The sequence below is a fragment of the Mesoplodon mirus genome (genome assembly GCF_964341445.2).
Source record: "Mesoplodon mirus genome assembly, chromosome: 5".
NCBI lineage: Eukaryota > Metazoa > Chordata > Mammalia > Artiodactyla > Ziphiidae > Mesoplodon > Mesoplodon mirus.
The window spans coordinates 65,993,706-66,010,169 of NC_138980.1; the positions used below are offsets into that span (position 1 = coordinate 65,993,706).

At 42.1% G+C, this 16,464-nt stretch overlaps 2 protein-coding genes across 2 annotated transcripts; both read left to right on the forward strand.

The window, feature by feature from the left end:
- Positions 1–7,377: 7,377 nt before the first annotated feature.
- Positions 7,378–9,733, forward strand: LOC309804751 (transcription initiation factor TFIID subunit 7-like). The gene has a single exon (XM_082622308.1). The coding sequence runs from the start codon at positions 8,134–8,136 to the stop codon at positions 9,181–9,183; it is 1,050 nt and encodes a 349-aa protein (XP_082478434.1). The 5' UTR covers positions 7,378–8,133; the 3' UTR covers positions 9,184–9,733.
- A 4,905-nt stretch (positions 9,734–14,638) lies between these two features.
- Positions 14,639–15,544, forward strand: LOC309804754 (mitochondrial ornithine transporter 2-like; the record flags this gene model as incomplete). The annotated part of the gene is made up of 1 exon (XM_082622311.1): positions 14,639–15,544. One exon carries the CDS (start codon positions 14,639–14,641, stop codon positions 15,542–15,544), a length of 906 nt encoding a protein of 301 aa, XP_082478437.1.
- Between the last annotated feature and the right edge of the window lie 920 nt (positions 15,545–16,464).

The window sequence follows — 16,464 nt, forward strand, 5'->3', positions numbered from 1 at the left end:
TCTCTACCACTGAAACTAGTATCAGGGTTAAAACTGATAATCATTGTCTCCCTTCTCTACTATCCATTCTAGGTTTCTTTTCACCTTCACTAGCATGTCTGCTGGTCTTGGTGGTTTATTTGGTGGTATAATCCATACGTTCATCCCCAAGAGATATGAGTCCTTGTCATCACTGCTTGATGCGGTGAGCGGGGGCTACTCTTCGTTGCGGTGCACGGGTTTCTCATTGCGGTGGCTTCTCGTTGAGGAGCACGGACTCTGGGCGCACGGGCTTCAATCCCAATCTCAATGTGGGATTGTTGCATATATCCAATTAGTGTGTACCAGGAGGCACTCAAGTGGGTCAACTATGTGCCAAACATATTTTTCCTTGAACCCTGTGTGTCATAGCAGCCCTACTTCCTCCTGATGATCAGGGTCAGTTTCCCCTGTCAAGTTGGTGGCTCCTCTCTTGTCTGCTGGACCCTGGTCATATGGAACCGAAAGGATTGAGGATATAGCTTTAGCTTACAGTATAGCGGGAATCATGCTATATCCCCTGGTGGAAATGTTTCCCTTTAAGGACAAGGACTTCTAACTCTGCAGAGCCCAGAGTTTCAAAAAAGGGAAGCACAAGTTCCCCAAACAGGTCATTGAGAGCAATGTTAACTGAAGCCATTCCTGCCATATAAACTAAAGGGCTTAGTGTTTGTCTCTATTGCTGGCATATTGGAAATTTGGATATGGAAGCACCTAAATCAACCTTGGTAAGTGAGGTACTTGAATAGCTTTTATCTTTGCCACTGTGGCCTCTTTGTTCATCTGCTCATCATTCCAGCAGTGGCATGACAGGCCATGAGAGGCCAGGAGATCCGACAGGTGCAACAATCAAAATGTCTCCAGACATCACCAAATGTCTCCTTCTCTCCACCATTTTGAAAATCACAGGCTTAGGGTATTCCGCTGTTGACTATAACTGAGCCTGGGATAGGTATATAGTCTAAGTTGGTCCAATCAAATTGAAAGACAGATTTTGTTTGGGAAGAGCCACGCTCTGAACTCACCATGGACAAAGAAGGAAGTTCCCCAGTTACTGCTGGCAGGTTTCTTATGACGACAGACTTTGGAAATTTACAAGGAGGTGAGGGTAAAGCTGAAAGAATAATAAAGTATAAATAAATGTTCATTATCCAAAATTAGCAAGAGTTAAACAATTTATGCCAGACCATAATTTGATCCTGCCTAAAGGCAGCCATACTTCTAGAACTGCACTGTCCGATAGAGTAATCACCTGCCACATGTGGCCACTGGGCACTTGAAATGTGGCTAGTCCAAACTGAGATGTGCTGTAAGTGTACAATAAACACTTGATTTTGAAGATTCAGTACAAAATGAGAATGTAAAATATTGTTAATATTTTATACTATGATTATATGTTGAGCAATATTTTGGTAATTAGGTATAGCAATATTTAGGTAATTAGGTTTAATAAAATGTCATTGAAATTAATTTCACGTGTTTCCTTTTGGCATGTTAATGTGGCTACTAGATAATTTTACATACATATGTGACTTTCACCCGTGGCTCACATTATATTTCTATTGGACAGAGCTGCTCTAGACTACCTGGTTTTCGAGATAACACATTTTCTTATTGTCTAAACCAGTGTATATTAGGTTGGTCTTTTTTTCTATCGAAAGCATCCTATTTGATACAAGAGACTGCTACAATTTAGTTAACCTGCTTTTTACTGATTATATACTGCTGGAACAGTATATAAGTGTATTTTGGGGGCTATCTGCTATTTCCTCACTCTTATAATTTTCAATCTCCAAAATATAAACAAGCCTTCTCCCATCACTAACATTTTTTTTAACCTCCACAGTATAAGGAACTTGAAAGTTTATTAAAGGGAATTTTCAATCATACAGCATTAGCCCACTTGTGATACTCCTTTATCATAAGTAGGAAGCCCTTTGAGGCTTATTACCACACTGGGGAATTTATTGCTCCCCCTCAAATCTTTGGTTCACCAGTATCACAGATATTCTATGGAAAAACCACAGGAGTGTAATTCTTTTATCAACTCAGAGTGTTTCTACATGTCAAGTGGATTTCATTTAAAAAACAACATTTGACAAAATTCAACACACATTTATGATAAAAACCCTCCAGAAAGTAGGTATAGAGGGAACTTACCTCAACGTAATAAAGGCCATATATGACAAACCCACAGCCAAAATCATTCTCAATGGTGAAAAACTGAAACAATTTCCACTAAGATCAGGAACAAGACAAGGTTGTCCACCCTCACCACTATTATTCAACATAGTTTTGGAAGCTTTAGCCACAGCAATCAGAGAAAAAAAAGAAATAAAAGGAATCCAAATCGGAAAAGAAGAAGTAGAGCTGTCACTGTTTGCAGATTACATGATACTATGCATAGAGAATCCTAAAGATGCTACCAGAAAACTACTAGAGCTAATCAATGAACTTGGTAAAGTAGCAGGATACAAAATTAATGCACAGAAATCTCTTGCATTCCTATAAACTAGAGATGAAAAATCTGAAAGAGAAATTAAGGAAACACTCCCATTTACCACTGCAACAAAAAGAATAAAATACCTAGGAATAAACCTACCTAAGGAGACAAAAGACCTATATGCAGAAAACTATAAGGCACTGATGAAAGAAATTAAAGATGATACAAACAGATGGAGAGAGATACCAGGCTCTTGGATAGGAAGAATCAACATTGTGAAAATGACTATACTACCCAAAGCAATCTACAGATTCAGTGCAATCCCTATCAAGCTACCAATGGTAGTTTTCACAGAACTAGAACAAAACATTTCACAATATGTATGGAAACACAAAAGACCCCGAATAGCCAAAGCAATCTTGAGAAAGAAAAATGGAGCTGGAGGAATCAGGCTCCCAGACTCCAGACTATACTACAAAGCTACAGTTATCAAGACAGTATGGTACTGGCACAAAAACAGAAATATAGATCAATGGAACAGGATAGAAAGCCCAGAGATAAACCCACGCACATATGGTCACCTTATTTTTTATAAAGGAGGCAAGAATATACAATGGAGAAAAGACAGCCTCTTCAATAAGTGGTGCCGGGAAAACTGAACAGCCGCATGTAAAAGAATGAAATTAGAACACTCCCTAACACCATACACAAAAATAAACTCAAAATGGATTAAAGACCTAAATGTAAGGCCAGACACTATCAAACTCTTAGAGGAAAACATAGGCAGAACACTCTATGACATAAATCACAGCAAGATCCTTTTTGACACACCTCCTAGAGAAATGGAAATAAAAACAAAAATAAACAAATGGGACCTAATGAAACTTAAAAGCTTTTGCACAACAAAGGAAACCATAAACAAGATGAAAAGACAACCCTCAGAATGGGAGAAAATATTTGCAAATGAAGCAATTGACCAAGGATTAATCTCCAAAATTTACAAGCAGCTCATGCAGCTCAATATCAAGAAAAAAAACAACCCAATCCAAAAATGGGCAGAAGACCTAAACAGACATTTCTCCAAAGAAGATATACAGATTGCCAACAAACACATGAAAGCATGCTCAACATCACTAATCATTAGAGAAATGCAAATCAAAACTACAATGAGGTGTCACCTCACACCAGTCAGATTGGCCATCATCAAAATATCAACAAACAATAAATGCTGGAGAGGGTGTGGAGAAAAGGCAACACTCTTGCACTGTTGGTGGGAATGTAAATTGATACAGCCACTATGGAGAACAGTGTGGAGGTTCCTTAAAAGCTAAAAATAGAAATACCATACAACCCAGCAATCTCACTACTGGGCATATACCCTGAGAAAACCATAATTCAAAGAGTCATGTACCACAATGTTCATTGCAGCTCTATTTATAATAGCCAGGACATGGAAGCAACCTAAGTGTCCATCGACAGATGAACAGATAAAGAAGATGTGGCACATATATACAATGGAATATTACTCAGCCATAAAAAGAAACGAAATTGAGTTATTTGTAGTGAGTTGGATGGACCTAGAGTCTGTCATACAGAGTGAAGTAAGTCAGAAAGAGAAAAATAAACACTGTATGCTAACACATATATATGGAATCTAAAAAAAAAATAAATAAATAAGGTTCTAAAGAACCTGGGGGAAGGACAGGAATAAAGTAGAGAATGGACTTGAGGACACGGGGAGGGGGAAGGGTAAGCTGGGACGAGGTGAGAGAGTGGCATGGACATATATACACTACCAAATGTAAAACAGATAGCTAGTGGGAAGCAGACGCATAGCACAGGGAGATCAGCTTGGTGCTTTGTGACCACCTAGAGGGGTGGGATAGGGAGGGTGGGAGGGAGAAGCGAGAGGGAGGAGATATGGGGATATATGTATATGTATAGCTGATTCACTTTGTTATAAAGCAGAAACTAACACACCACTGTAAAGTAATTATACTCCAATAAAGGTGTTAAAAAAATTAAACAAAATTAAAAATTCAGTTCCCCGGGACTTGCCTGGCAGTGTAGTGGTTAAGAATCGGCCTGCCAATGCAGGGGACACGGGTTTGAGCCCTGGTCTGGGAAGATGCCACATGCCGTGGAGCAACTAAGCCCGTGAGCCACAACTACTGAGCCTGCGTGCTGCAATTACTGAAGCCCGCGCACCTAGAGCCTGTGCTCTGCAACAAGAGAAGCCACGACAATGAGAAGCCCACGCAATGCAATGAAGAGAAGCCCCTGCTCGCTCCAACTAGATAAGGCCCGTGCGCAGCAACAGAGATCCAATGCAGCCAAAAATAAATGAATAAATAAAATTCAGTTCCCCAGTCAAAACAACAACAACAACAACTGGATTTATCAACAGACATTAAGGTAATGGTGATGTGGCAGTGCCCTTAGCTTCAAGATCAATGTAACTACCCCTCAAAAAATAGCATTCAGAAAATGTATTAAACTCAACAACAGAAAATATGTTTCAGGATTGAAGGAGGTAGATACTTTAGGGGAAACTTCAGTTGATCCTTTTCATTATCCCTGACAACCATCCATTTCAAGGTTTAATAACCAAAACACACCATAATTTTGGCAAATCTGAATTGCCTAGAATTTATCTCAAGTTATTTTCTGTGACAAAGATATTTGAGCATCATAAAACTCATAGGAAATTAAAACGCAAAGCAATATTTGGATTATTTTCATGTATAAGCACGGCCTCACATTTTATAGGGTTAAATAAAGCATTATGCAAAGGCTAGCATGCTAAACCCATATCTATTAAGTAAGTAAAATCAGGTACAATTAAGGGACAAGCACATTGGAAAAATTTCTTCAAAAAGAGGAAATAGATCATCCTGGAAATTATATATACATCAGCTAACATTCTTGAACACATTAGAGAACAAAGAACTAAAGTACAGTTATGGAGAAGAGCATAATTTTCCTTCAAACTTAACATAGAAAACCTAACTGGTGCCACACCATTTAAGTTCCACCCCATGACACACAGTAGCACAGTCTACGAAACCAAAGGGGTCACATTCACACACGCTATTTGCAAACTTCTGGCCTCATAACAATTGGCACGGTCCGTGACTGGAGAGGAAATGTATATATAAAGTGGCTCTTTCTCATTTTAAGGCGACATAGAATGTATTTTCTCTGACAAATCATTATAGGATTTAGATTGTATTTATGTTCTTCCTGGATGGATCAATTGTTTCATTCAATTAGCAAATATTTTTTATCTCCCACGTTTTGATACTAGGCACTGGGACCGGATGAACATGATATTAGACTCCTGGTTATCATGGAGCTTCCAATCCTAGGTGAGGGAGACAATAAGTACATAAAGAAATAAAGTGAATTTTTTAAATGTTAATCACATTTTAAGTGAATTCTCTAAAACTTAGATGCAGGTGTTGATATTTTAGAGAATAGAAATTGAAATTTTAATGACCTTGATAGTCTACCAAATTGATCCTATTAATAAATGGAAATGAATAGGAATAAGTGGAAACTGTTACTCAGTTAGACTGAAGTACGATAAGTACATGTTGAAGAATACTTGACCACCTAAAGAGAGGCAAGCAGAAAAGTTATCCAAACAGTAGTGGTGGATTTTTTAAAATTCCAAACTAATTTAAAAATTACTGGCAAATGAGTAGAAAGAAGTAATACTTCAATTATATTCTACTTTAATCAGACTACTCGTCTTTCAGCCAACTGTCCTAAATGAACATGGGCCTCCAGAAGAACACTCCCTTCTGTTTACATTTATATCTACGTCAAACACATTAAAAAGAGGAATCACTACTCAGCCATAAAAAGGAACGAAACTGGGTCATCTGTAGAGACGTGGATAGATCTAGAGACTCACACAGAATGAAGTCAGAAAGAGAAAAACAAATATCGTATATTAACGCATATATGTGGAACCTAGAAAAATGGTACAGATGAACCGGTTTGCAGGGCAGAAATTGAGACACAGATGCAGAGAACAAACGTATGGACACCAAGGCGGGTAAGGGGCGGGGATGAACTGGGAAATTGGGATTGACATGTATACACTAATATGTATAAAATGGATGACTAATAAGAACCTGCTGTATAAAAAAAAATAATATTAAATTAAAAAAGAGGAGTCACCCTTGTTTCCTCAGGGGGTCTTCAAAACAGAAACAGACCGAGTCATGGGCCCCCTACGGCCATCTTCATAATCAACAAACACAGACTTAGCATTATAGTGGTCTACACTTCCTCACTCCACTGATTTGGGTACTTTAAAATCCACGGTATGGTTAGTTATACATTCTTTTATCGGCTCCAGATTGAATATAGGCTGTGGAGATGCCGAGATATTTTCAGAAACAAACACCATTTCCGCACAGACTCCCTATCTCCCGCAATCACCCGGAAGCCTAGCAGGTATCCGGCCCCACAGAGATGCGGTAAAAGCCCTGGCTTAGCGGAGGCGCGCGGGAGGATCTATGTCCTTCTTAGAACCGTTTCCTCTTTTTTTTTTTTTTGGCGGTAAGCGGGCCTCTCGCTGTCGTGGCCTCTCCCATTGCAGAGCATAGGCTCCGGATGCGCAGGCTCAGAGGCCATGGCTCACGGGCCCGCCGCTCCGCGGCATGTGGGATTTTTCCGGACCGGGGCACGAACCCGTGTCCCCTGCATCGGCAGGCGGACTCGCAACCACTGCGCCACCAGGGAAGCCCCCGTTTTCTCCAAATACTTTTAAACCAACAGCTCTTTGCGAAACAGTCTTCATCCCTTTAAGGCCAAGTTCTCGCGAGACGACAAGACGCCGGAAAGCGTAATCGCGCGTTGCGCCTGCGCGCGCTGGGGCAGATCGCACTTCCGCCCGAGGCGTGTTGCGACTCACAGCAGCTGCCGGTCTCGCGTGGTGACGCAGCTGTTTTTTGTCGGCTAGGTCTGCTGTAACGGACGGAGGCCGCCTCAGCTGCGGAGTTGCAGAATCTGGCGTTCGGAGCTGCGGTTCTTGGCGAGATTTCGCGTTGCCCGTCCTCAGCCGTTTCACCGATAATCAGCGGATCGCTTTGCCAAGTGCCGGGAAGAACAAAGGAATTCGGAAGGAGACTCTCGGCTCCCGGCCGCCTTTCTCTGAGTGGCTTCGTTTCCCGCTCGCGCCTGTCCGGAGAAACTGAACTTATAACCGTCACTGGATAGTAAGTACCCGAGGCGAAGAGAGCTCACTACGCCCCGCTTTTTGCGTATCTTTGTTCCGGGAGAGTTTGTGGATTGGGAGTATCTGTTGAGCCTTACTTCCTGTGCCGAAAATCATTCCGTAGGAGCCGCCATTTGCTTTCCCTGCGTTGTCCTGCAGCGGCAGGACAACCTCTATCTAGAGGTTGGAACTTGGCATTGCAGCTAACAGATTTAAATGGACCTGAGTAAGGCAATGCGTCATTAACGACTGGTATTGTCACAGCATATTTAGAAAGACTTGGGACTTAATTCCGAATAGACGCTTAGTTGCTGTTCTACCTAGAACTCTTTGTAATTAAAGACGTCAATTTATAAAGAACTGGTCTTTCTGTTGAAATAGCTGAAATTTTTTAGTGCAACAAGTGGTTATTAGAGAAAAAGTGAGTCACAAAGAAATAAAGATGAGTAAGAGCAAAGATGATGCTCCTCACGAACTAGAGAGCCAGTTTATCTTACGCCTACCTCCGGAGTATGCCTCTACTGTGAGGCGGGCGATACAGTCTGGTCATGTCAACCTGAAGGACAGACTGACAATTGAGTTACACCCTGATGGGCGTCATGGAATTGTCAGAGTGGACCAGGTCCCATTGGCGTCAAAATTGGTAGATCTGCCATGTGTTATGGAAAGTTTGAAAACCATTGATAAAAAAACCTTTTACAAGACAGCTGATATCTCTCAGATGCTTGTCTGTACAGCTGATGGTGATCTCTATCCTCCTGTTGAGGAACCAGTTGCCACTGCTGATCCCAAAGCAAGCAAGAAAAAGGATAAGGACAAAGAGAAAAAGTTTATATGGAACCATGGAATTACTCTGCCTCTAAAAAATGTCAGAAAGAGAAGGTTCCGTAAGACAGCAAAGAAGAAGTATATTGAGTCTCCAGATGTGGAAAAAGAAGTAAAGCGGTTGCTGAGCACAGATGCTGAAGCTGTCAGTACCCGTTGGGAAATAATTGCTGAAGATGAAACAAAAGAAGCAGAAAGTCAAGGCCTTGATATCTCTTCCCCAGGAATGTCTGGCCACAGGCAGGGCCATGACTCATTAGAACATGATGAGCTTCGGGAGATATTCAATGACCTCAGCAGCAGCAGTGAAGATGAAGATGAGACACAGCATCAAGATGAAGAAGATATAAACATCATTGACACTGAGGAAGATCTGGAAAGGCAGCTACAGCACAAGCTAAATGAGTCAGATGAACACCACCAAGAAAACGAGGGAACTAATCAGCTGGTTATGGGAATTCAGAAACAGATTGATAACATGAAAGGCAAGCTCCAAGAGACCCAGGACAGGGCAAAGCGACAGGAGGATCTCATCATGAAAGTGGAGAACCTGGCTCTCAAGAACAGATTTCAGGCTGTGCTGGATGAACTGAAACAAAAGGAAGACCGAGAAAAGGAGCAGCTCAGCTCTTTGCAAGAAGAGCTAGAATCACTCCTAGAGAAGTGAGGAGAGTTTTGATACTTAATTTCATTCCTGACAGTGGTCAGCCTTGAAAGAAAAACTTTGTTTTCATCACCTGGACTAGATAGTAAAACTTTGCAGTAGTTCCCAGTTTCCTCCACTGCCTTCTATTGGATTTGTTTTATAATTGTGAATTTCTGTCTCATTTGTTTTTTGGAACCACTTTGGTGGGTGTTTGTCCTGTAGTAAGTAGGAATGTATAGACAGATAAATGTAGGGAAGTTGTAGGATTAGTGGAGTGAACAGTTCAGTTTGGTAATTAATCACAGCTTCACTGCAGGACTTTGCTGCTGTTTCTCCGTTTACCAGAAGCTGCCATTGCTACTCTGTGATGCCATCTGAGATAAATTAGTAGATTCTAGTTTGGTGGCAGTGAAGTTTGTTTACATATGTTTTCCCATGCTGTAGCTATTTTCCCAGTTATTCAAAGCAGTTTTCCACATTTTGCATTGCAAATCATTTCATAAAGTTGTTTTAACAATAAATAAAAGCAAGTAATTTTCACCTTATGATGTGTCTTGCTCTTTTAGGGGTAGTGGGTATCAGATCCTCTTCTGAAGTGGTTTCTTTATGGGGTTTAATGACTGACCAATTGGATTCTGTTTTGTAGGAAAAGAAGCAGCTATGTTAGAATTTAAGAAAAAGAGGAAGAGCAGAGGCAAAGAAGTGGGGAAATGTCATCTTTGCATTATGTTTCCAATCCACCTGCTCCATTTGGAGGTCAGGAGATACAGAACGTTCCTAAACTATCCTAAATTCTTTTTTTTCAGCCTGATCTCACCACATTCTCTCACTGTTTTTAATCCTGAGCTTATTTACATTTTTTTCAAGGAGTTTAATTACTACTCTTTCTCTATAATAGTCTATTGGGATAAATACTACCATGCATCTATCATACCAAAGTCTAAGTTACGTGTTGCTCATGTCCTCCCTAGGCTGTAAATTCACTGAGATTAGGTACTTTGCCTTGTTAGTCACTGTAAACTTACTAAAGAAGAGTAAAGAGATTAAAATCACAAGGTCAGGAGATGTGGTGCCTGGGTTTGTATCCTAGTTCAGTGACCTAGTTGAGATTGATCTTGGGCAAGTAAATTAATCTGTTGGCTTCAGTTTCCTCATCTCTAAAATGGAGGTGATAATATTACCTACCTCAGGGCCCTTGAGTTGTTGGCTATTGAGTTGATACATATAAGGACTTAGAACAATTCCTAGAATAAAAGCAAACTATTATTGCCTATTTACTAGGGTCTGAACATACAGGGATTAAAAATTTGAATTAAAGACTGATTGAAATGGTAGAAAAGTATATAAAGAAACAGCTGCTTTAAATGGGGTTGACTGATTTCAAATTAAAGAATCATTCTAAGTTTATAAATTACAGCAGAAACAAAGTTTGCTTCAAATACATCTGCAGCATAAGCAAACTGAGTCAGTTTACTACTGTAGCTTTTTTATTTGATTCATTTACAGCGTAGTTTTCCATAAATATTAAAATCTCCATAATGAAGAGTAATTATCTGTTACGTAAACTTCAAAAGAGAAAAACTTAAGAAGATTGGGATCCATTTCTCTTCATGTAAATCCAGAGTTACCAAAAAAGACTCACTTTTCTCACAGCTCCCTTGCCTGATGAGTGGGATGTATAGTTGGGCTACGGTTTTCAATATTTCTGAGTTCATGAATGGAAGTTGAATTTTTTAAATTAGTGTTTTAAAATATTATAAGAGGGCTTCCCTGGTGGCACGGTGGTTGACAGTCCACCTGCCGATGCAGGGGACGCGGGTTCGTGCCCCGGTCTGGGAGGATCCCACATGCCACAGAGCGGCTGGGCCCGTGAGCCATGGCCGCTGAGCCTGCGCATCCGGAGCCTGTGCTCTGCAATGGGAGAGGCCACAACAGTGAGAGGCCTGCGTACCGCAAAAAAAAAAAAAAAAAAAAAAAAAACTCACTGAAAATCTTAAGCAATGCAGAAATTTTACAAATTCTTAATTCACTCCCCTATTGCCGGTCACTTACGTTCCATTTTAAATTTGCTATTACACAGAATGCTGCAATAAGCATGTCAGTGTGGTCTCTGTTTTGCATTATTTCTATAGGTAAATGGGATCTTTATGTTCACATCTAAATGTCATAAAGCCTGACATTTTGAATTTGTAGATCAAATGTTTGAGACAAAAAATGTGGACAAATTGTGACCAATCATGTCTCTGAAGGACTGTCTTGAACCTCTGCTTAAACTTTTATTACCTGGTAAGAATTGTGTGAAAACACAGACTAGGAAGACTGCTCACCACACAGCAGGTATATTGGCCGCCTTTCTGTATTTCAAATGCCCAGCTCTTTCACACTACAGAGCTTTACTTATATTACACTTACATTTCCCTTTTCCTGGAACAGTCTCCAGATATTCTCATGGCTAGCTTTTTGTTCCTCAGCCCTCAGCTCAAACCTTACTTTCTCTGGTAATCCTATCTGGCTACTCAATCTGAGTGCTAGGGAACATGTGATGTGCATCTTGTTAAGGGTGGTGGTCTTCACTGAAAATTTGGAAGTTCCTTTGCCATTATTTTCCATGTATGCATGGGAGTACATGTGCTCCAAGTCCAGCTGTTTAAATATATTTCATGGAACTTGAGATCTGTGTATTATTGCACAACTATGTCTGATAATTCAATGAAATTACAGACCATTTCCCTATTAATGCCCTCATGATCCCTGGCACTGATTACTAACTTGGTTTCTCCAAAACATATACATATATGAATTTAATGCAAAAGCAGTTGATGATTTATTGTAGTATCCTGCATCTCTTGTGTTTGTAAAAACTCGGTATGTGCTTTTAAAAAATAAACAATGAACCATAGGTAATTAATTGACAGTTTTAAAAAACCAAAACATTTTTTAAAAACCCTCAAATGTGAGGGACTTCCCTGGTGGTGCAGTGGTTAATGCACTTGCCAGTGCAGGGGACACAGGTTTGAGCCCTGGTCCGGGAAGATCCCACATGCTGTGGAGCAACTAAGCCCATGTGCCACAACTACTGAGCCTGTTCTCTAGAGCCCGTGAGCCACAACTACTGAGCCTGCGTGCCAGAACTACTGAAGCCCGTGCATCTAGAGCCCATGCTCTGCAACAACAGAAGCCAGCGCAATGAGAAGCCCGTGCACTGCAACGAAGAGTAGCCCCCGCTTGCCGCAACTAGAGAAAGCCCGAGCGCAGCAACAAAGACCCCATGCAGCCAAAAATAAATATATAAATAAAATTTATTTTGAAAAAACATCAAATGTGATATGAAATTTTAAAAATTTAAATTAAAAAAATTTTTTTTTCTAGTTTAAAATGGCACATTGTTCTCATGAATCTTCTCTGTCAAATAGCCTGCTAATATAACATAGTAACCCCCAAGGACAAGGAAAATAGGAGATGAGACAACAGTGGATGAGAGATGTCAGTGTTTTCAGAAGGCCAAAGCAGATGAAGAAACGATAAATTAATTCAGAGATCACAGAAAGTTACATGCTAAATGTCTGCAAGGAGGTATACCAAGGAGAAACAAACACACTTGAAGTAGACACTGAGGCTCAGTTTTTGCAGGCAGTTTCCAAAGAAGAGGGAAGGTGTGAGGCTAGAAACAGGATTCGTTAATGTCTGTGTTCAGGGACTTCCCTGGCAGTCCAGTGGTTAGGACTCTGGGCTTCCACTGCAGGGGGCACAGATTCCACCCTTGGTCTGGGAACTAAGATCCTGCATGCCATGTGGCACAGACAAAAAAAAAAAAAAAAGATAAAATCTGTGCTCAGAGCTGTTGGATGTCCAGGAGCCCTATCTCACTCAAGCCAGATGACTTTTCCTTACCCATCCCACAGACAGAAAGTTTATTTTCTGGGTAAATTGAACCAAAGAAGACACAGATGGAGCCTGGGGGTCCATAGCATTGAACAAGGGAATTGTGTGAAAGTCTGTTTTCTGACTGCAGGCTGTCAACCCTCTTCCCCCACTTGGTGTCATTAAATCAGTACCCAAGGTAAACACCACCCGCAGCCCCCCTCCCCCGCAAACACACACAGACACACACACAGTCAAGACTGGAAGATTATTCTCTGAAGAAACCATACGGTACCAGAGAAAGGAAATCCAGATACATTTGGGCACTCTCCAAAGAAAAGGCCAAGTCACTGTTTACTACAATGAAGTCTACCTGTTGACAAACAGTATCCATGCACAATCTGCTTTTAGGTGCCTCACTTTTAAATATTAACTGATATCCAAAGAATCAGACAAGGAAAGCTTTCTAAATGAAAGAATCATTTTAGCATACTTTCTGCCCCCTCCACCATTTTGTTTTTACCCCCAAAGTAAAATACCGCCTAGGGCTTAAAATGTAAACTTTAAGAGAATTCGTTCCAACGCTGGGATTATAAACATATGGGAGGATAAGTGTGTCCTGACAGCGGTACCCTCACTGATGCCCCAAACTGCATCTTGCCTACTAGGCCTGTAGTCAGTTATATCCAGAACTCCTGCTGCATAAAGCTGCATGGCTCCTCAGCAAGAACCCCGAGGCTTAGCACGCACGGAGCGCTGGAACCACACAGGTCTTTTATGTCAAGTTTTTTAGCTGTATATAAATGTTTTCCAATGCGATTGTACAAGGCCTTGACTTACCTCTAGAAATAACGAGGGCCCTGCGTCCCACCAGCTCGCAGGGCTTCAGGCCAGGATCGTCGGCGATGTTACCACGAAATAGGGGATGTGCCCGCCTCAGGCCTCCCCCGGCGAGCAAAGAGCTACACCTGGAGAGGCGCGGCGGCCGGCACCTTTGTGGAGCCGCCATTCTTCTCCGGAGACGATTAAGGGTTTTCTGATCCGAAGGAGCCACCGATTGTCAGGTAAACCCCCCAAAGTGTTTGTTCGTTTTCCCTATTTTAAACCTTGGTCTCTGTAGATTGACCCTTTGACCCTTTGACCCCAGGCGCGATCAAGCACCTCCCATTTTGTTTTGCCGGGAGGTGGGGGTCTCTGGCCGAACAGGAAGGCAAGTCTGACTCCGCCGCAGCAGCGCGTGGAGTTTCTGGCCGTAATCGCAGGAATTTATGGGACAGCTTTCTACTGCTGTATTGAGATTCATTAGAAGTGTTTCTCTAGTCTGCCCCGGGGCCCGCGGGCGCTGGGACTGCCGGGCGGCGCGGATCGAGCGGGCGGGCGGCTGGCGGGTTTAGGGCCCAGACGCGGCGGCCGCAGGGCGCCAGGAGAGGCGCGCGCGGGCCCGCGGGCCGGGGGTTATTTCAGTGCGTGGGGAGGGCGGCCCGCGGCCTAGTCTGGCGTTAAGCGGCTTCTCCCGCCCCGGAGAGAGCGCCAAGAGCAGGCGGCTGGACACGGGACGCCCTCCTAAGCTCCAGAGAGTTCCCTTCCTCGGAGACCTGCAGAAGAGTGGGCGAACATGAAATCCAATCCTGCCATCCAAGCCGCCATCGACCTCACCGCGGGGGCCCTTGGGGGCACAGCATGCGTCCTGACCGGGCAGCCCTTCGACACAATGAAAGTGAAGATGCAGACGTTCCCTGGCCTGTACAAGGGCCTCGCCGACTGTGGCCTGAAGACGTACTCCCAGGTGGGCTTGCGGGGCTTCTACAAAGGGACCGGCCCCGCGCTGATGGCCTACGTCGCCGAGAACTCAGTCCTCTTCATGTGCTACGGCTTCTGCCAACAGTTCGTGAGGAAAGTGGTTGGATTGGACAAGCAGGCGAAGCTGAATGATCTGCAGACTGCGGCCGCTGGTTCCGTCGCCTCTGCGTTTGCCGCGCTGGCCCTGTGCCCCACTGAGCTCGTGAAGTGCCGGCTGCAGACCATGCACGAACTGGAGATGTCAGGGAGGATAGCAAAAAGCCAAAATACAGTTTGGTCCGTCGTGAAGAGTATCCTTAGAAAGGATGGCCCCTTGGGCTTCTACCACGGACTCACGAGCACTCTATTTCAAGTAGTACCAGGCTATTTCTTCTTCTTCGGTGGCTATGAACTGAGCCGATCGTTTTTTGCCTCGGATGGATCAAAAGATGAACTAGGCCCTGTCCCCTTGATGTTAAGCGGTGGCATTTCTGGAATTTGCCTTTGGCTTGTCATATACCCAGTGGATTGTATCAAATCCAGAATTCAGGTTCTTTCCATGTCTGGAAAACAGGCAGGATTTATCAGAACTCTTTTAAGTGTTGTGAAAAACGAAGGAGCAGCGGCTTTATATTCTGGTCTGCAAGCTACTTTGATTCGAGCGTTCCCTGCCAATGCAGCACTATTTTTGACTTATGAATACAGCAGGAAGATGATGATGAGCCAGTTTGAAGCATGCTGAAGTGTCTTGGTGAATCTGGATCCAAGTACATGCCTTTGAGGACTATAATTTAACTCAGAGTTTGATGGAGCACTGGACCAGTGTGGTATTATTTTTGACTTCATGGGAACTTTGCTTTTGTCTTCCCTGCTTATATGCTAAATCTTAAGCTTTATGGAAGAACCTCTATTTTACATCATATAATTTCTGCCCATACTTGTATTGAAATGGAAAAGTTGCTGCTCTTGTGTTTGGTGAGATAATACAGGGCGAGTGGGTGGCCGTATGTACCTAATCTGAAAAGCTAAATGTAGTTGTATCAGCGGGCTTTTGCATAAATCTACCCATGTACATGCAGTTTGTTTGCTTATATGTTGTGAGTGAAACACAGTTTGGTTTCCATGTTTAACCTCATGTCACCAGAAAAACAGAGTTAAACATGTTTCAAGATGGTTATAAATGATTACTTAACCCACTCAAGATGTAGGGTCTCTTTAAAAGTCTGCTTAACATGTGCACTATATTAGCCAATTAAAGTTTTTTAAAAGTTCTTGGGGCTTGAAAAACGAAAATATCCATCTACATTTTTTTCATCTACAATGATTTATTTTATTTTTTATTGAGGTAATCTTGATTTATGGCATTGTATTTCTATGTCTGTATACCCTACAATGTGCTCACCACCAAAAATTTATTTTTCATCTATCACCATACAGTGGATCCCCTTTATCCACTTTGTTTCCCTCCTTTACCTACCCCCTCTGATAACCACTACTCTGTTCTCTGTAATGACATGTTTGTTTTATTTGGTTTTGGTTTGTTCATTTATTAGGGGTTTTGTTTGTTTATTATAGTTTTTCATATTCCAGATATGAGTGAAATCCTATAGTATTTATCTTTCTCTGTCTGACTTACTTCACTTAGCATAATACCCTCAAGGT

Bases quoted from the DNA above. Each gene is read 5' to 3' on its own strand.
- LOC309804751 (XM_082622308.1), top strand. From the start codon at position 8,134: ATGAGTAAGAGCAAAGATGATGCTCCTCACGAACTAGAGAGCCAGTTT.